Source organism: Mustela erminea, chromosome 7 (genome assembly GCF_009829155.1).
Source record: "Mustela erminea isolate mMusErm1 chromosome 7, mMusErm1.Pri, whole genome shotgun sequence".
NCBI lineage: Eukaryota > Metazoa > Chordata > Mammalia > Carnivora > Mustelidae > Mustela > Mustela erminea.
The window spans coordinates 91,654,845-91,677,040 of NC_045620.1; the positions used below are offsets into that span (position 1 = coordinate 91,654,845).

General features: G+C 50.6%; 1 protein-coding gene across 3 annotated transcripts in view; it reads left to right on the plus strand.

Moving 5' to 3' along the window:
• Positions 1-22,196, plus strand: part of TET3 (tet methylcytosine dioxygenase 3) — a 98,320-nt gene that overhangs the window by 32,601 nt on the left and 43,523 nt on the right. For all 3 annotated transcript variants that reach the window (XM_032352488.1, XM_032352489.1, XM_032352490.1), the window contains one exon: positions 16,322-18,455. In XM_032352488.1, coding sequence (XP_032208379.1) covers positions 16,322-18,455 — 2,134 coding nt within the window. The remainder of the gene's footprint in view (positions 1-16,321; positions 18,456-22,196) is intronic.

The following is a 22,196-nucleotide window of genomic DNA, read 5'->3' on the forward strand; positions in this document are numbered from 1 at the left end:
AAAAAAACCCCACAACGTCACACATATTCAGTGCTCAGGTTTCTTAGTCTCCTTTAACCTGGAGTGGATCCTCAGTTTTCTCTAACACATGTAAAGAATTTTTTAAGAGTGGATGAGGAATTTGAGGCCCAGCGAGATAAAATGTTATCCAGGGCTTATAGGAAGACAACCTTAGAAGATGTGAGGGTCCCACCTGGCAAGCTGATGTCTCTGCTGGTCACATGCCCACCCCCAGCTCCAGGTGAACATCTTGCTGCTAGGTCTTTGTATCATCAGCCACCTGTCCTCTTCTGCCCTTCCCTTTCGCCCTCTGGAGATGCTGGGCCACAGCACCCCACCCCCAGCCCTTTCCTAGCTGATCTTGGTTTGGCCAGAGATCAAGGCCATAGCTGGGGAGAGAGAGGGACTTTAAAACTGGTCCAGCCTTTCCCTTGAGATGAAGGCTGAGGAGCAAGGATCGTGGCCTTGGGGGTGCACAGCTGCTGCTTTCTGAGGACTGACACCCCCAGGTTGGGGATGTGGTTTTCAGATCTCCCTCCCCCATTAGTTTTGGAGTTAGTGGCTAGGACTTGTTCATCTCCAGCCCGAAGTGGGAACATGGGATATGCCTGGAGGCTGGGCCTGAGTGTGCAAGTCACTAGCTCACCTGCCTGTGTCCTCTCCCAGAGGTTCTAGAATGGTCTTTTCATAACAAACGGCCTGTATTGTGGGTATTAAAGACACTACTCTGGTTTTCAACAAAATGGTTTGCATTTAACTTTTTAAAGGACATGCTAATTGCTTAATACATATTCTTTGTCTTATTTTGCTTTTATTTTACTGAATCTCTGGCAGACTCCCCTTCCTTCTTGTTCTCCTTCTTCAGTAAGGGCCTTTTGAACCCACCTGCATTTTGTGACTGTTCCCTGTGACTGCATAGCTGATCACTGGAGTTTGTGGCAGTGAATCTTGGGTTGGGGGACCCTTGCTTATGCATCTTCAGAACGCAGCTCTTTCTTTCTCAACCCACAGCTTATGGCCACACCATCTTGCTTTCCCCTCCTCACAGGAGGTACCATGCTCCTGCTGTCCTGGAGAGGCTCTTCCCTTCCAAGTGTAGCAACAGAATGGGAGGGGGTCTCCCTATCCTGACCACCAGCACTCACCCTGAAATAAGACCCCTCTTATTCTCACTTTCACTTGTGACCCAGTGGGGAAATGGAAATGTCAAACCCTTGTGAGGGAATTAAAAGGGGAGTTTCTACCGAGGTTCCTGCCGTTCCTCTGTCCCTTACCTTTTAGCGTCGGGGTGGGCTCTCCAGCTCAGCCATCTTCTTGTGAGCGTGTGTTGTTTCTGCTTTTTGTCCTAAGGCTTCTTATAGGGAGGGAGATACAGGTTTCCTCTAAAGGATTTTCCTAAATTACTATTTTATTTTGATATAATTCACATCACACGCAATTCACCCATGCCAGGGCATGGGAAACGCTATGGGAAAATACCTAGGATACAGTCAGGGAAGAGCTAAGTATTTAAAAATCCTGAATATACTCAGTGACCCCAATTTTATAAACTATATGCCAATTGCATGGGGGGGGCACCAAATGTAAACTATAGTCCTCCCAGGGAAGTGGCAACTCCTTGTTTTTACTTCTTTGTTTTCCACTTCGCAGGGAGGGCGTCTCCTGTTCTTCCGTCCCTCTCAGCGTCTTCTACTGAAACTCGCCTTTACCTTTCTTGTCATTCTATTCTTAGGACCCTGCTTGATTCCTTTGGGTCATCCACCAGAGTTTTCCTTGGCTCTGTAATGAGTTTTAGTGTGCCTGTGATAATTCTGTCAGTAGCTGCACAAAGGGCAGCTTCACTCAGAGATAAACTCATAATTAATATCAGTTTTCATTGCTTTCATCGCAGACTCAAAGCCACAGAGTCTGTAGCCTAGATTTATGCTGCCATACACACTTCAGAGGGATTGGTCTGGGTCTATCCTAGAGAAACCTTCCCTTGAATGAGATCTAAGATGAGTCCAGACGTCCCTAACATCTTTGTTCATGAGGCAGAGACGGCTCACCCAGTCCTGCCTCCCCAGTCCCTGCAAGTAACACTCACCGAGTAAGTTCTCCACACGTGCTTGCTGGAAGCGTGCCTGACTTAACATACATGTACGCTCTACATGAAAGGCCTGATGGTCAGGATGTGCTGCTAGCATCATTAGGTGAAATTTTAGTATTCTGTGGGGCCACTCTAGCTCTTCCTGCTTTTTCTTCTTTCTTTCTGCTTTAAAAAACAACAACAACAACAACCACAAAAAAAACCTACTTTCCGGCTTGTGCCCCTTGCCTGCATGGTTTTATGTGGTTACAGTCATGACCTTCGTCATGGTATTCTGCTGTTTTTCCTGCCCATTTTATCCAACATGTTCCCTTAGCGTTCATGGTTTATAGTTTTTGAGGATTCTCTAATATTCCATTGAGTTGTATTCTAATTTACCCAATTGTTGCCCTCATCCGGAGTTTTCAGTTTTCACTAATGTGTAGAAAAGATGTTTTGAAAAAACACAAAATTCTAAACCTAAGTTCATAAGAGCAAGGTGGCAGGATCTTTATTGCCCTTGATACGTGTCTCTGTCTACCTACCTACTTACCTGCCTATCTACTTGCCTAGATGTGAACCAAAAGAAAAGATTGAAGCAGTGAATTAGGCACACTGGTCTGGGAGTTGGGGCCGTGGGTTGGGGGTTCAGTGGATGGAATATGACTGGCAGTGTGAGCTGAGGTGAAGGCAGAGGTCAGCTGGCCAGTCAAGGAGACTTGGACTGCAGTTATACCCTGAGAGAGAAGTGAAGAGAAAATGGGAAGAAGACAGGTCTGAACTGCTGTTGAGGGGAGCCGTTGGCAAGCCATCTGCTTGCATATGGAAGCATAAAGGGGTCGACATCAGACCTTCATTGATGAATAACTTCATTGATGAATAACTTTTCATATGAATTTTTAAAAAACAATGTTCAGAGGAGGAGTTGCTGGGAAAAAGGGGACAGGTGCCGAGTGAGTTGTTTTTGTTTGTTTGTTTTGTTTTGTTTTTAAGACTTTAAGTCATCTCTACATCCAGTGTGGAGCTCACACACAAGACCCCAAGATGGAGAGTCACGTACTTTTCTGACTGAGTCAGCTGGGTGCCCTCTCCCCCAACCTGCCCACTGACTTAGGTTTTAAGTGCTTTGGGCCTACATTGCATCGGTAGAAATGTTTCTTGGAGCGGGAAAGCAGGCTCGAGCTTGAGGAACAGTCTAGGAAAAAGGAAGCTTTAGCGTTATTGGTGCAGGCTGAGCTGTGGAGCCTTGGGTGGAGGGGAAGTTTCCAGAAGACCAGAAGGTAGAAGTGTGGAGAGTAGCTCTGCTGAGGGGATGAAGGAAGAAATGGAGAATGAGGGACCAAGATCTAGCAGGGTCCCAGAAACTGGGAGGGAGGTGAGTGGGGTGTGTGCCATAGGAAGGCCAGAGGGAGGACTCCCACAGTCTTCCTCATCACCCCTGACCCTCAGAGAGCAGTTCTGGGACGGGGAGGGCCAGGGTTTCTCTGCCCTTTTCTCTAACACTGCAGATGGGACTTCCAGATGAACATGTACAAGAACCTAGATTACGGGCATCTTTCAGTTATCTGGGCTAACAGACTATAGTGCCTGTGGATAATGAGACTTTATACTGAGATGTGTTGTGGGATTTTTTTCCCTAGGAGTTTAGGACAAATGGAATGTATTCGATTTGTTTGCATTCCCTAATTTCCTGTTACCAGGCTTCCCTCACTGGCATTTCTCCCCCATTTCCAGTTCTTAGCCCACTTCGTGAAGTAGGTCTTAATGTCTGATGGCTGGAGGCCCCTCTGTCACAAATTACTTCTCCTCCAGATTTTTGGGTGCTGGCTTAAAGATTCTTTTCTTTGAATGAAAAAAGGTGTAAGTCCTCTTGAGTTCTTGAGAAAGGAAAGGCCTGGGGCAAACTTACTGGTCAGGGGTGCAAGGGAGAGGCAGAAATCCCTGGTGTGTGGGAGCTCATTCTCCAAAAGTGGAGAAGCTTGGCAGCTGGGAGGCCATGGGGATCCACGCTCCCCTCCCGAGTTCCATTGGCTTTTGCCACTCACCACTGTTGGAGTCTGTTGGTTGACTGTCCCCCGTTTATCTGCCCATCCACTAAAATGGATGTTGGAAGACTTACAGAGGTTGCATTTGAACATGAGAGTACTTGTTTCATCCGCGATTTCCACCGGCCTTTCCAAAACTATTTGCTGCTTTCCTCCTCAGCGTTGTCCTCCAGCCCTCCCGAGGGAACAGGAGGTTTCGAGGCCTTTGGACCCCTTTAGGCAATGTGCATGGGGCTCCTGTTCTTTTCCGGGCTGGCGCTCCGCGGGCTGTGGTGGCTGCGCGTTTGCTTTCTCCTTTGCTTCGCGTTTGGGGTGGGAGGTGGGTGGTGAGGAGCGGTGCAGGCTTTCGGGCGGGTGGAGCTGTGGGAGTGCCTGGCCTCGCGGGGGGCGGGTGGGGGCTCTTCTGGACGTGCACTGCGTGGCGCGGGCGATGGCCCCAGCGGCTGCTGGAGGGGCACGTGTGCGTGCGTGCGTGTGTGTGTGTGTGTGTGTGTGTGTGTCTTGCTGTCTGGCCAAGGAGCCGCCTCTGCGTCCTGACCTGGTTCTCGTGCGCTGGCGGCTTCGGAGGCAGCTGCTGCGCCTTTCGCCAGGCCTCAGATGTGGTCGGCTCGATTTCCTCCCGGCTGGCCCCCGGCCGGGCCGCCACCGGCTGCTGGAGGCAGGGGCTTCCGTCGGGAGAGCTGGCCGCCTCGGCGCAAGATCAGGAGACTGCGCCCAGCCTGGGCTCCTCGCCCCCACCCAGCGCGCACCAGCTCCTGCTGCCTGCGGGGTCGCTTCGGGGGAGGTGGGGGAGGATTGCGCTGCTGCCCAGGGAGGCGGCTTCCGCAGCGGTGAATGTTGCAGGGCTTTACCTTGGACTTGGGGTGGGAGCACTTCGAGCCGCAGAGAACTTTTAACGGGTGGGGAACTTCAGCCTCTGCACCCCACTTCAACCAAACCCTGTCTTCCCCTCTCCCACTACGGCTCATCTTGTAGGACTTTCGCTGCTCTGTCCGTGTGTGTGTGTGTGTGTGTTGTGTGTGTTGGGGGATGGGTAGTACAAACTCTCTACCAAGAGAAATAGCAAGAAGAAACTTCACCCCACTCATTCCTTTCTAGGAAGCTCCCATCTAGTTTTTGTTCAGAGGTTAGTGTATGCCGTTTCAGGTGTGTTGTCCATACTCTGTTCTTAGACTTACTGCCTACAATACCTACAATAAAGTCTGGAGATTATGAACAAGGTAATATTCACATTCAGTACCACCCCGAGATGAGCACTGTTACCGTTTCTGCACATTTTCCTTTGGTGTTTTGTTGGTGTGTGTTGTGGATGGAATTCTTAAATTGGGTAATATTTTGGATCTTGTTTCTTTTCTCCACTTCAGATGCTTCCCCTGTCATAAAACCCCTCAGAAAGCATCTATTTATGAGTACATTCTTGAGTTTCTTTTTTTGTTGAAGACATTTCCCTGTGTTTTTATAAAAATGTCCCTTTTTTTTTTAATCATTTTAAGCAGTTATACATCTACTGGTAAAGTAGCGTGTATTGTAATTTTTTGTGTGTATTATTTGCAATGTATATTTCGCCTAGTGTTTTATGTACATTAAACAGATAAAGCATGATAATGCACACATGAAGTACCTACCCAAGATAAAAATTGAATTAAAAAAAAGATTTAAAGAAAAAAACTGAGTTGTTTCCCTTAACCTTGTAGTCTTTCATTACCTCCAGAGGTTACCACTCCCTTGAATTTTGTGTTTATCATTCCCTTGCTTAAAAAAGAAAAAAAGTTTTAATTACATACCTTTAATTAAATTTCTTATAGCACATTTAATTTTATTTTTTGTTTGAACTTTTTTGAATTGGTAGACTATATATAGCCTTTTAAGCCTTGCCTTTTTTTTTTTTTTTTTTTTTTTAATTTAGCTTAGTCTAGTTTCTGAGATTTGTTTGTGCTCCTGTGGTTCATTTGTTTGCACTACTATATAATATTCCATAGTCACTCCGTGGTTGGTGGCGCTTAGAATATTTCCAGGATTTGAGTTTTATGAGTAATGCTACAGTAAACATTTGTGTACATATCTCTGATGCACATTTGCAAAGTTTCTCTGGGAGTGGAATTGCAAGACTGTAGGGTAGGTGTATGTTTAACATTAAAAGAAAGAACCACAGACCTTTCCAGAATGGTTTTTCTATTTTGGCTTCTACCAGTGGTATATGAGAAAAACATTCCTGCTAAACCCCACCATCACTTGGTATGAAACTAAAGTTTTCACCCCTTCCTGTGTACCTGGTACTGTTGAAAGTGCTCGTCATATGTTAATTCGTTTAATCATGACAACCGTGTGAAGTAAGGTACTATTATGAACCCCAGAAATACAGAAGAGGAAACAGAGGCACAGAGAGGTTAATGATTAACCCCAGATTTACACATAAAGAAATGAGACACAGAGAAGTTAACTTGTGCAAGGTCACGCAACTAGTAAGTGGTAAGGGCAGGCAGGATATGAACTAAAATTTTTTTTTTTAATTTCGAGATCTTGTTTATTTTACAAAAATTAGTTATTAAAATAATAGAGCAAGCTAGAATCCACTTAACCAAGATATCTTAGCAGCCTGCTGTACCATGAGTAAAATAAAGAGGTATGTTAATACATGTACAAAATAACACTTAGGATGAAAGAATGCATATTTATATGCTTTATTTTTCAAGGAAAGGTTGCCCATGGAAGAAAAGGCCTGAGACAAGTATTCATAAGAGCAGCAACAACATATGCTATGGACATCATACCAGTACTTATTTTATTTTATTTTTATTATTTTTAAAGATTTTATTTATGTGACAGAGAACACAAGTAGGCAGAGAGGCAGGCAGAGAGAGAGAGAGGAGGTAGCAGGCTCCCTGCTGAGCAGAGTCCATCCCACAACTCTGGGATCAGGACCTAAGCCAAAGGCAGTTGCTTCACCAACTGAGCCACCCAGGCATCCCAAGCTGAATACTTTTTTATATTTATTCCCATATTCTTTTCATGAAGAAAAACCAACATAACATTTTAAAACCATTAAAATATAACATTTTAAAACCATTCCCCTATCTTTGGGGCACTTAGGTTATTTGTAATTCTTGGCTATAATGCTTCAGGGGAAGTCTCTGGCACATGTAACTTTTTAATTTCTTCTGTTGTCTTATTTATTTTGTTTACATTTCCTGAAGTGAGATTAGGAACACTTCATGATGAAAAATTGCTGTGCTCTTCTGGGTTGCTGTGTGATGCTGGTGAAGTGAACTTAGCCTCTCTGTGTTCAGGGTTCTCATCTGTGGAGGTACATCTCCACTGTATAGGAGTCTGTGATGATTGGAGGAGACAAGTGAGTGTGCAGTGATTAGATTGATACTCTAAGAGTGCTTCATCAGAGTTACTAGACTTTTCCTAGTTCCTCTTCTTTTTCTTTCTTCCCTGAAACCATATTGGTTACTGTTGGGTCAGAAGGCATGAATGGTCAGAGCCCTGTGCTTCTGCCAGATATGGTGACCTCAGGGAATTAGGCCTGAGGTCACTGGGTCTAATTCAGCTTTTTCCCAAGCATCACCCCAGGCATTGAGAGAACTGCTACATCTGCATCCAATTTGTAGTAGGAAAAAAATTAGATTTTAAAGTGTTTTATTGATACGTACATTACTAACCACAAGAGCCCACTATCTCCCCCCACCTCAGGCAAGAACACCCTTTGCTAATACGTGACAGTCTCTAAAGTTAGACCTAACTCTGCTGGATTTGCTGTCTGCAGAGAGCTTGGGTGTGGAGAGTGTAGACATGGGACAGGGCTAGCCAGCATACACACCCTCACACTCAGACCCACACACAGACACATGCGGGCGCATGAACACATCTCTGAAAGGGCTCCCCTAAAAGTCTCTTTTTCCCCAGTAAAATCCCAGGAGAGGAGAATCCTCTTAAGAGATGAATAATTGATCACCTCTAGACAGAACGTGCCGTAAACACAGCCCCTGTGCTGAGAGGTGGTGGGGCCGTCAGTTGGAGGAGCGGGGTAGGAAGGATTTGGCTGCTGCCCTCTAGGACTGGGGGAGAGGGCGGAGCTGGGAGGTCCAGCTCCTTGAACAGCTGCTGGAGGGCAGAGGAGTGGAGTTGCTGGCGCAGGCTGTTGGGAAAGCGCTGGGTGGGGTCTGTTGGCCAGCTGGATGGGGAGCAGCCACTACTATCTTGGAATCCCAGAAGAATTCATTCTTGGAGATTCCTCCATAGAGGATGCACCCAAGACCAGCCCTGCCCCCCAGCCACTGGCCTTTGGTGGAGGCGGACTACAGACTTCTCCATCCTGGCTGGAAACACCTTCCCAGACACGCTTCTTCCAACATGGTGCGTAAGTGCTGCCCACCCACGGAGCTGCCCCCTGGACCCTGTGCCTCTTTGGGCTTCCCCTTCCCTAGAGGCCCTAGGATGGTATGGCCGGCAGGGACTCTTGATCTCTCAAGATAGCAGTCTTTAACCTCCTTCCTTCTGTTCCCCTTTGATAGGGGATTGCTGATTTGGTTTCAGTGTGCTGATACTCTGAGAGCCAGGAAGGACTTGGAAAATCCCTTGTCTTTTCGGCCCTGCTCCCTGTGTTATAGGCAAAATGAGATGTTTGGCATTTGGTGGCGGAGTTCCACACTTCTCTGGAGCCCCTCAGGTGGGGAGGGTGGGCTGCTGTTGTTGGATACCTGTAGATGTCAGCGGACCAGCTGTGGGGGATTGGGAGTGGAAGAAGGGAGTTGGTTGTAGGAGAAGAGACAGGTGGGCCCTTGGAGTCCTGAGCGGGCAGGGTGCAGGAACCAATCCCAGGAGAGGTTCGTGGACCCTCAGAGAAGGATCTGGAGTCCCCTCAGGGTGCAATCCTGGGATCGGTGTAATGTATGCACACGTCCACTCTTCATAGAGCGGGGCACGGCATTAAGTCTCTGCTTGGATCTGAGAAGGGCATTTACTCTGCCTGTCTTCCAGGAACAAGCCCCTGTTAACCCCCATTGAGGGGAGAGCACCCCCAGCTTGGAGAAGGCACAGCCTGGGATGGGAATGGACTGGGTAAGGTTGGGTATGTGCATCCCAGTGAGGCCAGGGTGTGGTTCTATACCTGGAAGGTGGCCGTAAATAGGAACCCACTTTGGCTGGGCCTTCCCATGGCGGGGGGGTTAGGGGCAGGCTGTTCCTGGGTCCGATGTCAGATTCCCCAGTCACTCGTGGTGAAGGTGTTCCCGGTGCTGGCTGCCTTGCAGACCTCTGCTGGGTGTGCTCTGTGGTGGGCCTGTGGTGGGGAAGCAGCCTCCAGCTCTGCCCAGGATTTCATGGGCCCTCCTCTCTAGGTATGGGGCTGAAGGGACAGGTCCCAGCCTGGTGCTGGGAGGAAAAAGCAGCAGGTCCTTTGGGACATATACTGAGTACTGTATGCTCCGTCCTGAGGGTGTGGCGGAAGCTCCAGTGTGGGTGCTTACGGTGCAGTTGGTCAGATTCACAGGAAGAGAGAGATCCCCCGCCAGATGGAGGCTGTGTGTGGGGACCGTAGGATCTGGCTCAGACCCCGTGGTCAGCAGGTCTGGTGAGGTAGGGCTCTATCGGGAGGCGATTGATTCTGTTTCCTGGCTCAGCCCCTGCACTGAGTCATCCGCTCCCGCTCTCGTAAGCATGGCCCAGTCTCACCTCTCTGCTCTTGCAGGCCCTTATCACTGATTGGGACCTCAGTGTCCCAACTGGTCTTTAGGCCACCAACCTTGCAGTCTGCAGTCTGAATTCTACAGGGTCACCTGATTGCCCCTCCTAAAATGTACATCTGCTCTGTTTTGTTCACACTGTGAGCCACACACCTGTCCTCTCTGTGCTCGGCAGTTATCTTTCCCTGCCCCCCACCCCCACCCCAGGATTGTGTGCCTTTGCATCTGCTCCTCCCTCCATCTGGAATTCCTCCACCCCTCCCCCCTCCCAAATACCTGCCCAGCTTTCCAGCTTCATCAAAGGTTACTTTGAAGTGAGATCCTTCTTTTTTTTTTTTAATTTAAAAAAAATTTTTTTAAAGATTTTATTATATTTATTTAACAGAGAGAGAGATCATAGGCAGAGAGGCAGGTAGAGAGAGAGGGGGAGAAGCAGGCTCCCTGCTGAGCAGAGAGCCTGATGCGATGCGGGGCTCGATCCCAGGACCCTGAGATCATGACCTGAGCCAAAGGCAGAGGGTTAACCCACTGAGCCCCCCAGGGGCCCCAGGTGAGATCATTCTTGATACACATGTGCACTTGGCCTGTGCCCTCCGTGTAGACAGCTTTTACAGCACCGACAGGCTTTATAGTGTTTGTTTATAGTCTCTCTTTTCACTCATTAACGTCTTGGTGTTCCTGGAATAGTCTGTTCTTTATGCCACTTCAAAATTTAGTGGCATAAAGCAGTGATTTTATTATGCTCTTGGAGACTTTGGATTCAGAAGTCAGGACAGACATGCAGGGGAAGCTTACCTCTGGTCCTTGACATTTAGGGCCTTGGCTAGGGAGGCTTAAAACCTGGAGGTAACTCGACCCCTGGGCTTGAATCCTTGAAGGGCCCCTTCCCACACACGTTTGGCAGGTGATGGCAGCTGTTGGCTGGGACTTCTGCTGGGAATGTCCACTCAGACACCTGCATGTGCCTTTTGTATGTGGTCTGGGCTCCCTCACCCCATGGTGGCTGAGCCCAAGAGTGTGTGTCCCCAGAGAATCAGGCAGAAGCTGTGTTGCCTTTTGCAGTCCAGCTGTGAAAGCCATGCAGGGTCATTTCCACCGCTGCCACAAGCCCAGCCAAATTCACAAGGAGGGAGCATATAGATTCCCACCTCTCCGTAGGAGAAGTACATTTGGGATGGAGGGATATAATGGCCATTTTGGAAAATATAATGGCTACACGCCCCAAGCACTTTGTGCATACACATGACATTCTCAAATTCTGGAGGGTGAGCAAAGGTGGAGTGGGAGGAGGAGTTATGAAGTGGTGCTGGGAGCCTTGAGGGAAGGTGAGGCATCATCAACAGAGATAATCAGTGGGCTGGGGCCGAGGGGGGCACATGGAGTTGCTTAAAGGAGCCGGTGGCAGATTGATAGAAAGCGTGCATACACAGCAAGGCTCAAATTAGGGAGCAAGCATGGAGGGGGAGGAGATAGAACAGAGAGGTGTTCTTGTTTAATAATTGTCTGGGGTCTGGTGATGAGGCACATTGGAAGAGCACAGGTGATGCTGGGGTCAGGAACATTGGTGAGTGTAAGAACACTGTCCAGAATAGGAAACTGTTGCAGGTGGGGAGGGGAGTTACATTCTGTTTGAGACAAGCTGCCTCTCAGTGGGCTTGTAACATGTCCCCGGGGTTGGAGCTAGCTGGAGGTCAGCTGAGAGATCCAGACAAAAAGCAAACATTGGGGAAGATCTTTGGAGTGGGAAGGAGACATCGTGGATGGTTTTAGAGCTGGGACATTTGAAAGGGCCTTTCTCAACTAGCCTCCATCGTCTGGCATTGCCACTAATCACCTGATAACCCACCTTGTCCCCTTCTCAGTCTCCATTGATAAGAACTTGCTGCCTCCTGCTTGTTAGGGGGATGCGGGCCAATGCGTCAGCATCTCTGAGTGTTCACAGTCTTCCCTAAATTGAGCCTACGTTCACCTCTCTAAAGATTTACTCATTTTCTAATTCCATCCCTCAGAGTCACTCGAAACGAGTCTAATTCTGTGCCTGACAGACTTCAGATGTGTAAAGACTTTTACGAGTTTTGTCTTCAGAACCTAAAGGGACTCGTACCTGTATACTTTTGCACTGTCTAGCTTGCTCTGTGTCCCCTCACGGACTGTCTGGGCAGAGTGGGGCCATCGCTGCCTGTGCTGTGGTCCTCTTCAATCAGGTCATGCCTGCATGTGTGTCCAGCAATGGCTTGGGACTCTTTAGTGGGCTATGAAATCGCCTTACAAGGTTGCAGTTACAAGAAATGGAGGGAGGGATTTGTGTATCTAGTAAGGGGAAATAGTATTTTGCCACCTTGTCATATGTTTAAGCATGTAATGGATCACGTTACAGGATGTATTTGTTACTGCAGACTGTACTAAAGAAGTGGGGGAAAACCCTGGGTTATAGGACCCTTTGAAGCTGCCACATCCTCCTGTTGCGTGTATCAGGAGAGAGGAAAGACTAGCTGAGGACAGAGCCCCGTGGCAGACCACTAGAGACCTCCCCCTGCCCCCCACCCAAGTTGCTACCCCACTTGAGTTTGAGCATGGTCATTCTGCCTGTGGCGAGCCAGCCTGTCCGGCCTGTTGTTCTCTACCGCTGGCCCTCGAGGGGATCATAGCAGGCCTTAGTAGACTTAAACGTCTATAGCCCAAGTCGCAAGCGCAAATGTGTGCAAAGGCTTGGCAAGTAACACAAATGAAGTGATAACTAATACAGGCAATTCAAGTAATCTCTGACCCCTGGCCTTGGTGTCAAGAAAGCGGCATGGAACTGTGAGGCCGGGGTGACCAGAGCAGAAGCTGTGGCTTGTCTGCTAGGTGGAGATGCAGACCTTCAAGTAGATCTGAGTTTCACGTCAAATTTGACATTTTATTTATTTATTTATTTATTTTTAAGATTTTATTTATTTATTTGACAGACAAAGATCACAAGTAGGCAGAGAGGCAGGCAGAGAGAGAGAGAAGAGGAAGCAGGCTTCCCGCTGAGCAGAGAGCCCGATGTGGTGCTCGATCCCAGGACCCTGGGATCATGACCCGAGCCAAAGGCGAGGCTTTAACCCACCGAGCCAGCCTGGCGCCCCAAATTTGACATTTTAATATTGACAAGATAAACAATCTAACGCTGTGTAGGCTAAACAGACCAGGTCTGTGGCTGATTTGGCCAACAGCCCTTGAGTTTGTGATCTGTCAGATACAATGTCTCCCTGTCTCCTGGTCCAGTGACCCTACGACACAAAACAGTAAGTTTCCTTGGGTGTTGATGGGTTGATGGCGTTTGTTGAACCTGGCTCCTTGTGGTTCCTTCCCCCAGTTACCCTCTCAGGAACCCTCCTGGGGCGGGTCTTGCTCCGGGCACCAGAGTCTGGAACCATGCTTGCTCTCTTCTTGCCGATGGCCCCTTCTCCTGACGGTGTCTTTCCTTCAGGATCCCCAGCCCGTGTTGAGGAATGTATTATAGTGGAATCCTCTGGCCGAGAAGCTGGAATGTAGCATTTCTTAAAAAATCCCCCCAGGGACGCCTGGGTGGCTCAGTTGGTTAAGCGGCTGCCTTCGGCTCAGGTCATGATCCCAGCGCCCTGGGATCGAGTCCCACATCGGGCTCCTTGCTCCGCAGGGAGCCTGCTTCTCCCTCTGCCTCTGCCTGCCTCTCTGTCTGCCTGTGCTCGCTCTCTCCCCCTCTCTCTGATACATAAATAAAATCTTAAAAAAAAAAAAGGAAAGAAAAAAAATCCCCCCACCCGTCCTGACTTCCCTTCCCGCAGTTCTTTGTCCACTCTTCCCTTCCTCTCTTTTTGGCCGAAAGAGCATTTTCTTTCCCAGGGAAGTCAGAGGCCCGAGCGCCAGCCTAGCCCTTCCTCGTTCTTGTTCACAAACCAAAAATAACTTTTTAAATCCTTTTAGTTGTCTTGACCATTTTGGGGAAGCCTCAGCTCCCTCAGCATCAGTCTTCCTGACACTGTTTCTGTAAGTCCATGCTACCCCCTCGAGTTCCTTCAGGGTTATGCGTGCTCCTGCTGTCTTTTACACACAAGCAGGTAAAATTCGGCCACTTCAGACTTCATTGCCTTTGTCGTCATGGTAGTTTTAGGTTTCTGAGAAGGAAGGAAGGGACGACTAGGCGATCAGCCACATTCCTAGAGGGAAGGTCTCGTTCCTAGTTCCAGGTTGGGAGAGACGGTCAGGGAAAGGTGGCATTTGTGCCTGGGGCACGGGAGCCCTTTTACCCCAGGAGAGAGTGTGAGTGGCAGCTGCGGGCAGCAGGCACAGAAGCAGCTAAGATGCGGACCTTGTCTTGAAGGAGCTCAAATCGGGTCGGGGAGGCAGCTGCTGGAATGATAGCAGGGGCCAGTGAAAAGTACTGCTAAGGCCTGTACGGGGTGCCGCGGGAGCCCAGGGGACGGGATGCCATGGGAGACCAGGGGGCGGGAGCCACAGAGCAGTCTGGGGTCTGCTGGCCAGGTCAGGGAGGAGGTTCCTCTGAGCTGGTGCTTCAAGGATAAGCCAAGGTGGTCCCACAGAGGCTGGGAAGGGCATTCCAGGCAGTGAGCCCCACACGTGCAAAACTTGGAAAAGCATAAGGGTGCTTTAGGGCCAGAGTTGGGCAGTGATGAGGATGAGGTGGGAACCCCAGGCTGGGGTCTCTGCTCCCTCCCACGGGGCTGATCCCAAAGCCCACCTTCCCACCGCTGCTTTGGAGCCTATGTGTGATGGCCGCCTTGCCCAGTCTGGGGACTAGTAGCAACATAACCATCTGTTTAATCCGCTTGATGTTACGACTTACAGAAAAGTTGCAAGAAGAGTACCTGAGACTCCCACATAGTAAAATTATTTACATTTTGCTTTATTTGCTTTATCATTCTCTCTATGTGTGTATATTTTTTATATGCATATCACATTTTTCTGAACCACTTGAGATTAAGTTAGAGATACTATGTTTCTTTGCCCTGAATACTTCTATGTGTGTGTGTCTGTGTGTGCGTGTGCACACGCGCGTGTGTCCCTTAAGGACAAAGACATTCTTTTACATAATCAGAGTAAAATGATTCGAGCCAAGAAGACTGAGACAGATGCAGTGTGATCTTATCCACGTCCATATTCCAGTTGCATCAGATGTCCTGTCGGTGTGCCTTCTAGCTCTTTTCCCCAGTCTGTGATCTAACTCATGAGCGTGCCTTTCTCTGTCTTGTCTCGTCAGTAAGCTGAAGATGTTTGCGGAGATGGTTGTCTTTCTTGTCTTTGAAATTTTTGAAGACAACAATTCAGGTGCTTTCTAGCGTGCCTTCCAGTTTGGGTTTATCTGATGTTTCCTCACAATGGGAGGCGGGTTGTGTGTTTTGGCTGGAGTTCTGTGTGAGTGATGTTGTGTCCTCAGTGTATCACATCAAGACTCTCGGGATGTAGGTTGGTCGCAGTACTGGTGGTGATGATGAGAACTCTGATCGTTTGGTTAAGGTGGCGTCTGCCAGATTTCTCTTTACAGTTGTAACTCGGTGGTTTTTGTGGAGCTGTCTTGAGACCACGTATATATATCCTGAGCCCCATCAAGCTTTCACCTGCTAGTTGTAGCATTCACTGATGACTTTCCCAATCTATTGCCCTGCTTTCTACTGTGGGCAAGAGCTTTCCTTTCTAGAGGGACGAATTCTGCAAACTGAATTTCACATCTTTGTATTAGCTTTTAACTTGCTGGGCTGGACCCCTGGCTCCTCCTTTTTTATGCCGTCCCCCGTCTGTGTGTTTTATTGGACATCAAGTGCATAGTAGTGGTTCGTGGGCTTGGGAAGAGGCCTGGATCTCGGGCCAACCAGCGGCTTGCTTGTCACTGGTGTGACTGGCTTGGCAGGGGGCTGCCGCACGTGGTGTCCGATCAGTGTTTCCCTCCGGCCTGCCTGGGACTGGGAGTGGGAATGTCATCTTGTCACCAGCTCTCGGAGCTCGGCCAGGGCTTAAGTGCAGACAGGAACAGGCAAAGAAAAAAACTGTGGGTTCCTTCCCACTGAAAAGCTCTGGCTGACCTCTGGTCCAGGCTGCATTTGTTCCTCAGAGCTGCTCGCCCCCTCCCTGTACACACACACCCCACACATTTATGGCCTGTGGCTTCTTGGGGTGTTTGGTTAGCTTTCTCCTGACAAACACCGAAGTCGGCATGGCCCCGGGGTCACTTTGGTCCCTGGAAGTTAGAGGTCTTTTTGTGAGTCCTGAATAAATGCTTGGTGTCTAGGGAGCCTCGTCTATACCATCAATCTTAAGCTCTAAAAGGAGCAGAATTCTGGATTAGGACCTCTTAAAGATCTGCCTTCCATTTCTGTTGGTGCGGCTGGCTGGGCAAGGAGACACGAAGACAAAGATGAGTTCAGGTTCAAGCTGTGTCAGGGGCAGAGTTTGCAAGAAACATGGGGTTTAGGTATGCCTCTGAGTGGTGTGAAGCAGGACAGTGCTTTTCTAATATTATGGCTCATCTTTTTCCCTTTTTTCTCTCTTTCTTTCTTCAGACAGGCTCAGAGCTCAGCCCAGTTGATGGACCTGTTCCAGGTCAGATGGACTCAGGGCCAGTGTACCATGGGGACTCACGGCAGCTAAGCGCCTCAGGGGCGCCGGTCAATGGTGCTAGAGAACCCGCCGGACCCAGTCTGCTAGGGGCTGGGGGTCCTTGGCGAGTAGACCAGAAGCCCGACTGGGACGGTGCCCCGGGCCCAGCTCACACTGCTCGCCTGGAAGATGCCCACGATCTGGTGGCCTTTTCGGCTGTGGCCGAAGCGGTGTCCTCTTATGGTGCCCTTAGCACCCGGCTCTACGAAACCTTCAACCGTGAGATGAATCGCGAGGCTGGGAACAACAGCAGGGGAGCCCGGTCGGGGCCTGAGGGCTGCTCTGCTGGCAGCGAAGACCTGGACACGCTGCAGGCGGCCCTGGCCCTCGCGCGGCACGGCATGAAGCCGCCCAGCTGCAACTGCGACGGCCCGGAGTGCCCGGACTACCTCGAGTGGCTGGAGGGGAAGATCAAGTCTGTGGTTGTGGACGGCGCGGAGGGGCGGCCCGGGCTCCCAGGGACTCTGCCTTCTGCTGAGGCTGGCCTCCCAGCGCCAAGCCCCAGGCCGGTGCTCAGCTCCGAGGTCCCCCACATACCTCCCCCCGAGGGCCTTCCCCTGTCCCAGAGTGCCCTGAGCATCGCCAAGGAAAAGAACATCAGCCTGCAGACGGCCATCGCCATCGAGGCCCTCACCCAGCTCTCCTCTGCCCTCCCTCAGCCTTCCCACTCCACCTCCCAGGCTTCCTGCCCCCTCCCTGAGGCCTTGTCCCCTCCTCCCCCTTTCCGGTCCCCCCAGTCCTACCTCCGGGCCCCCTCGTGGCCTGTGGTCCCTGCTGAAGAGCATGCACCCTTCGCTCCTGACAGCCCCGCCTTCCCTCCAGCAACTCCGAGACCCGAGTTTCCTGAAGCCTGGGGCACCGACACCCCACCAGCAACTCCGAGGAGCTCTTGGCCCCTGCCCCGCCCAAGTCCCGACCCCATGGCCGAACTGGAGCAGCTGCTGGGCAGCGCCAGTGATTACATCCAGTCAGTATTCAAGCGGCCCGAGGCCCTGCCCTCCAAGCCCAAGGTCAAGGTGGAGGCGCCCTCTTCCTCCCCAGCCCCGTCCCCATCCCCCATGCTCCAGAGGGAGGCTCCAGCACCCTCTGCAGAGCCTGACACCCACCAGAAGGCCCAGACCGCCCTGCAGCAGCACCTTCACCATAAGCGCAGTCTCTTCCTGGACCAGGCCCATGATGCCTCCTTCCCCCCGCCCGCCGAGCCTCCTGCTCCAGGCTGGTGGGCCCCAGCAAGCTCACCTGCCCCACGGCCTCTGGACAGACCACCCAAGGAGAAGAAGAAGAAGCCGCTGGCACCAGCTGGAGGTCCCCTGGGAACCGAGAAGGCGGCCCCTGGGATCAAGCCCAGTGTCCGGAAGCCCATTCAGATCAAGAAGTCCAGGCCGCGGGAAGCGCAGCCTCTATTCCTGCCACTGCGGCAAATCGTCCTGGAAGGGCTGAGGCCCCCGGCCTCTGAGGATGTGCAGGCACAGCCACCGGCCCCTATCCCCACTTCCCAGGGCTCTGCTGCCCCCCCGCCCCCAGAACCTTCTCTTGCGCTATTTGCACCTAGTCCCTCTGGGGACAGCCTGCTGCCCCCTACTCAGGAAATGAGATCCCCTAGCCCCATGGCGACCCTGCAGCCGGGCTCTGCCGGCCCTCTTCCCCCTGCTGATGACAAGCTGGAAGAGCTCATCCGGCAGTTTGAAGCTGAATTTGGGGATAGCTTTGGGCTTCCTGGCCCCCCATCTGTGCCCATTCAGGACGCCGAGAACCAGTCAACATGTCTCCCAACCCCCGAGAGCCCTTTTTCTACCCGCTCCCCCAAGCAAATCAAGATTGAGTCTTCGGGGGCTGTGACTGTGCTCTCAACCACCTGCTTCCATTCGGAGGAGGGAGGCCAGGAGGCCACACCCACCAAGGCTGAGAACCCCCTCACACCCACCCTCAGTGGCTTCCTGGAGTCACCTCTTAAGTACCTGGACACGCCCACCAAGAGTCTGCTGGACACACCTGCAAAGAGAGCCCAGGCCGAGTTCCCCACCTGCGACTGTGTTGGTAAGTCCATTGGGTGTCAGGGACAGGAGAGGCCTGGTGGGCTTGGGTGTCTAGGCTCCATCTGTCACGTGGCAAACATTTGCTGTGTGTTGACCAACCCCCCTGCCACTTGTGCCTGGGGACACTGAAAAGAGCGCACAGACTAGTGGAAGAGACCGCGAAGGAAGCGGCTGGTGATACTATGGTAGGTAGCACGTTAGCGGAGGCGAGCACGGGTGCTTTGTGCACAGAGGGAGGCAGAGGCATCCTGGAGGGCTTTCTGTACAAGATGGTATTTGTGCTGAGGCCTGAGCTGGGTGGCTGTGAGAGGGAGAGGCTTATTTGGATGGCTCTGGGTCCGGCAGGAGCAGGAGGGGTGGAGTACATGTGGGTCTGAACCAGAGGTGGCCTGGGCGGCAGCGAGGGACCAAATCTGACAGGGGCCTGGCAAGCTAAGGTCAGCAGTTTGACCTGATCTTGTAGGTATAATCGAGCTTCTGAGGGTTGTAAAGCAAGGAATTATGTCACTTTGTGCTTCCAAAAAACTCTTCTGAAACCTGTAAGAATGGTGTCATGAACCAGGCAAGGAGGAAAGCGGGCCTGATGCAGAGAGTGGGCAGACAGGGGCCTCTCGTGGGGGAGGGCACGTGCGGTACGGATTGCCTGGGGGTTCTTCCTGGGTGGTGCTGGTTCCCCAGAGCAGGCCGAGAGGCTGGACCTCTGAGTCGTGGGTTTGGATGCAGTTGGCATCCAGGCTGTGGCTGAGGCTGTGGTTCGGGTAAAAGCGCTGAGGAGCCCTGCCCTCCCATAAGTCATCAGGGCCAAGGCTGCGACGACTGCTCCCTGGGGGCTTCTGTCTTAGGCAGGCACGGATGCACTGGGAAGCTCCAGGTCTCCTCTAGGGCTGTGGCTCTCTGCTGTGTATGGTGCGTTCCCTAGAAGATGTGTTTTCAGGTGTTGCCGGAAAAGCACATCGATGCTAGTGAGGAGCGTGTCGAAATGCTTGCAATTTTAGGAAGTACAAACCAGGTCTGTATTCTCTGCTTGTCAAATTAATATCGGGGCAATGGTGTGATTTGTTGGGGTGCTGTGTCCTTGTCAGTAAGGAGGAGCTGGGCTGCCCAGCCCACTCCAGCTACTCCAGACTCCTGTACTCCTGACAAGGACTCACTTCGGGGACAAGGAGATGTTGGCCCCAGCGTTTCTGTCTGGGGGTGAACAGAAGCGCAGGGTCCTGCCAGTTGCTCTCAGATGTGTTCTGGGATTGTGGTTCCCTTAGAGGGCTAACCCTTTTCGTTCCTGGATCTTCATAATGCGATGACTTTGAGGGCCTCTTTATTTCTCAGCGTTTCGGAGAAGCCTGTTCTGATCATGGGAATCGGGCCCTTCCCTCTGCCCTCTCCTCTCTTTGCGTTGGTGCGTATCCGCCAGCTCTGCCCTGTGTTTAGTTTGTTGTTAGAAATCCCTCCCCCTGCGGTGTAAGACATGACCTTACATAGTGCGTAGGCCATAGCTGGTCCTTGCCAAATATTTCAGGTATTGAACTCAGTTATTTGGATATGATGTTTGATCAAACTAGTTTTTAAAATTTGAATTCTAATTCCATCACTTCCTCGTGCCTAAAATGAAAATGATGATAACATCCCCTTGCCAGGGCTGTTGGAAGGATTAGATTAGCTAATATGTACACAGCACTTAGACGGTGTCTGGCGCGAAGCGAGCCCTCTGGGTGTTAGCCGTCACGGGGTATATCGAGCGCAGTAAGGCAAGAGAAAGAAGTGAAAACACATGTATTAAAAAGGAAGCCTGGTGTTGGCTATGACTTTATTCATCAATCATTTATTGATGACTAACTCTGTATTAACTACTGTGAAGGATCAAAGTTAGGAGACATGGTTTGTCTCTGAAGGATTTTGTCGTGTGCTTGAGGCAACCACTGAAACCACAAGATACTCAGTCGCCCCTTTAGCAGGTGTCTTCCAGGTGCCCATGCAGTCGCACGGGTGTGGCTGGACGGTAGGAGTGCTCTGAACCCGCAGGCTTGGTTGCCATTACTGAGGGTGATGTTTTCTTGTTCTGAACTGGGGTTTGAAACAGGCAGTGAACCCAGCCGGGGAGAGGCGAGAGGACAGCCGCTGCAGCCCCAGGAACGTGTGAGCCCCACCTTCGGGGCAGCAGGAGCTGGCAGGTGGCATGGAGGGCCAGCGGCACGGGGGTGCTCCCGGACCCTTGCTCCCCTACAGAGTATGGGTGTCAGCTCGAAGCTAGTGAGCAGAGGATTGGGCAGGAGAAGGTCAGCATCCCACAAACCTGGCAGCAGCGATGCTGGCCACCGTTGCCCCTCCGCCGGGGAAGGGCAGGTCGGTGGGCAGCACCTGCCATGGCCAATCCTTTAGTGTTCCAGTTTGTGTTTCTCTGTATGCAACCCTGAGCAGAGAGCCCGAACCGAGCCTAGCTCGTGTTGTTAAATGTTAGCTTATGGGGACATGCTTGGTGGGAGCCAGTAGACATAAGCAGTACATAAATGATCATCCCACCTATGTTAAAAAAGGGAAGGAAGGAAAGGAGGGAGGAAGGAAAGGAAGGAAAACACTGGAAAGAAATACATCAAAAGTGGCTGTCTCTGTGGTCAGTGGGTGACTTTTATGTTTTCTGAGCTTTCTATAATGAAATATGTATTTTATAATCAAGAATTGTTTTGAAAGCGTATCCTGGAAATAGCCTGGAAGACAGATCGGTGAAGGGTGATGACCTTGCAGTAGAAGACTGGTTGGGGAGCTATTGAGAAGAAGAAGAATTGTAATAGTAGTAATAATAATATTTATGAAACACCTGCTCTGTGTTTCCAGGCACTGTGCCAAGTACTCTACACTTAACTCATTGAATCCTCATAACACCTGTATGGGGGGCGTCCTGTCAGTAGTGCCATCGTAATGAGGAAGGAAGCAAACTTAGATTCAGTAGTTTACCCAGGTCCCATGTCTAGCACACGGTAGAGGCAAGATTCGAATCTAGGCAGTGGGGCTCTTAACCAGCACACCGTACTGTGATGGAAATTTAGTTGAGGGGTACCTGGGTGGCTCAGTGGGTTAAAGCCTCTGCCTTTGGCTTGGGTCATGGTCCCAGGGTCCTGGGATCGAGCCCTGAATTGGGCTCTCTGCTCAGCAGGGAGCCTGCTTCCTCCTCTCTCTGCCTGCCTCTCTGCCTACTTGTGATCTCCGTCAAATAAATAAATAAATAAAATCTTAAAAAAAAAAAAAAAGAAATTTAATTGAGAAAGGAGTCCTATTACGTAAAATGGTGGGATTAAGAGTGAAGAGGGCAAGAAAGATTGGATTCACTTGGAGCCCGCTTCTTGAGGTGCTGGAATTTGTGTTAGGGAGAGCCACCCTGTTTTCCAGAAGCATCTAGAGATCCCGCTTTTGGACAGTTGCTTCCATCAGTCAGTATGGCAGAATTTGTCTCTGTGAACTCAGGCTCAGGACAAGGGTTAGGAGTAAAGGCTGCTCGCTCTGGCATTAATGTCAGATGGGAACCGTCTCATGTTCCAGAAACTCATCCTCTCAGCAGTGGTAGGTAGAGAGGTGAGGATTGCAGGTCAGTTTGAGGAAGAATTTTCCATAGAAGTGACAGTGAGATTCGGAGATGCCATCGTGCATTAATAATGACCAACTTTATAAAGGCATAAAAAGGTTTTATAGCACAGCAAAAGAAACTTAATATTCAATATGGTGACTTTTGCCAAATTGGTGATTTTGGCTG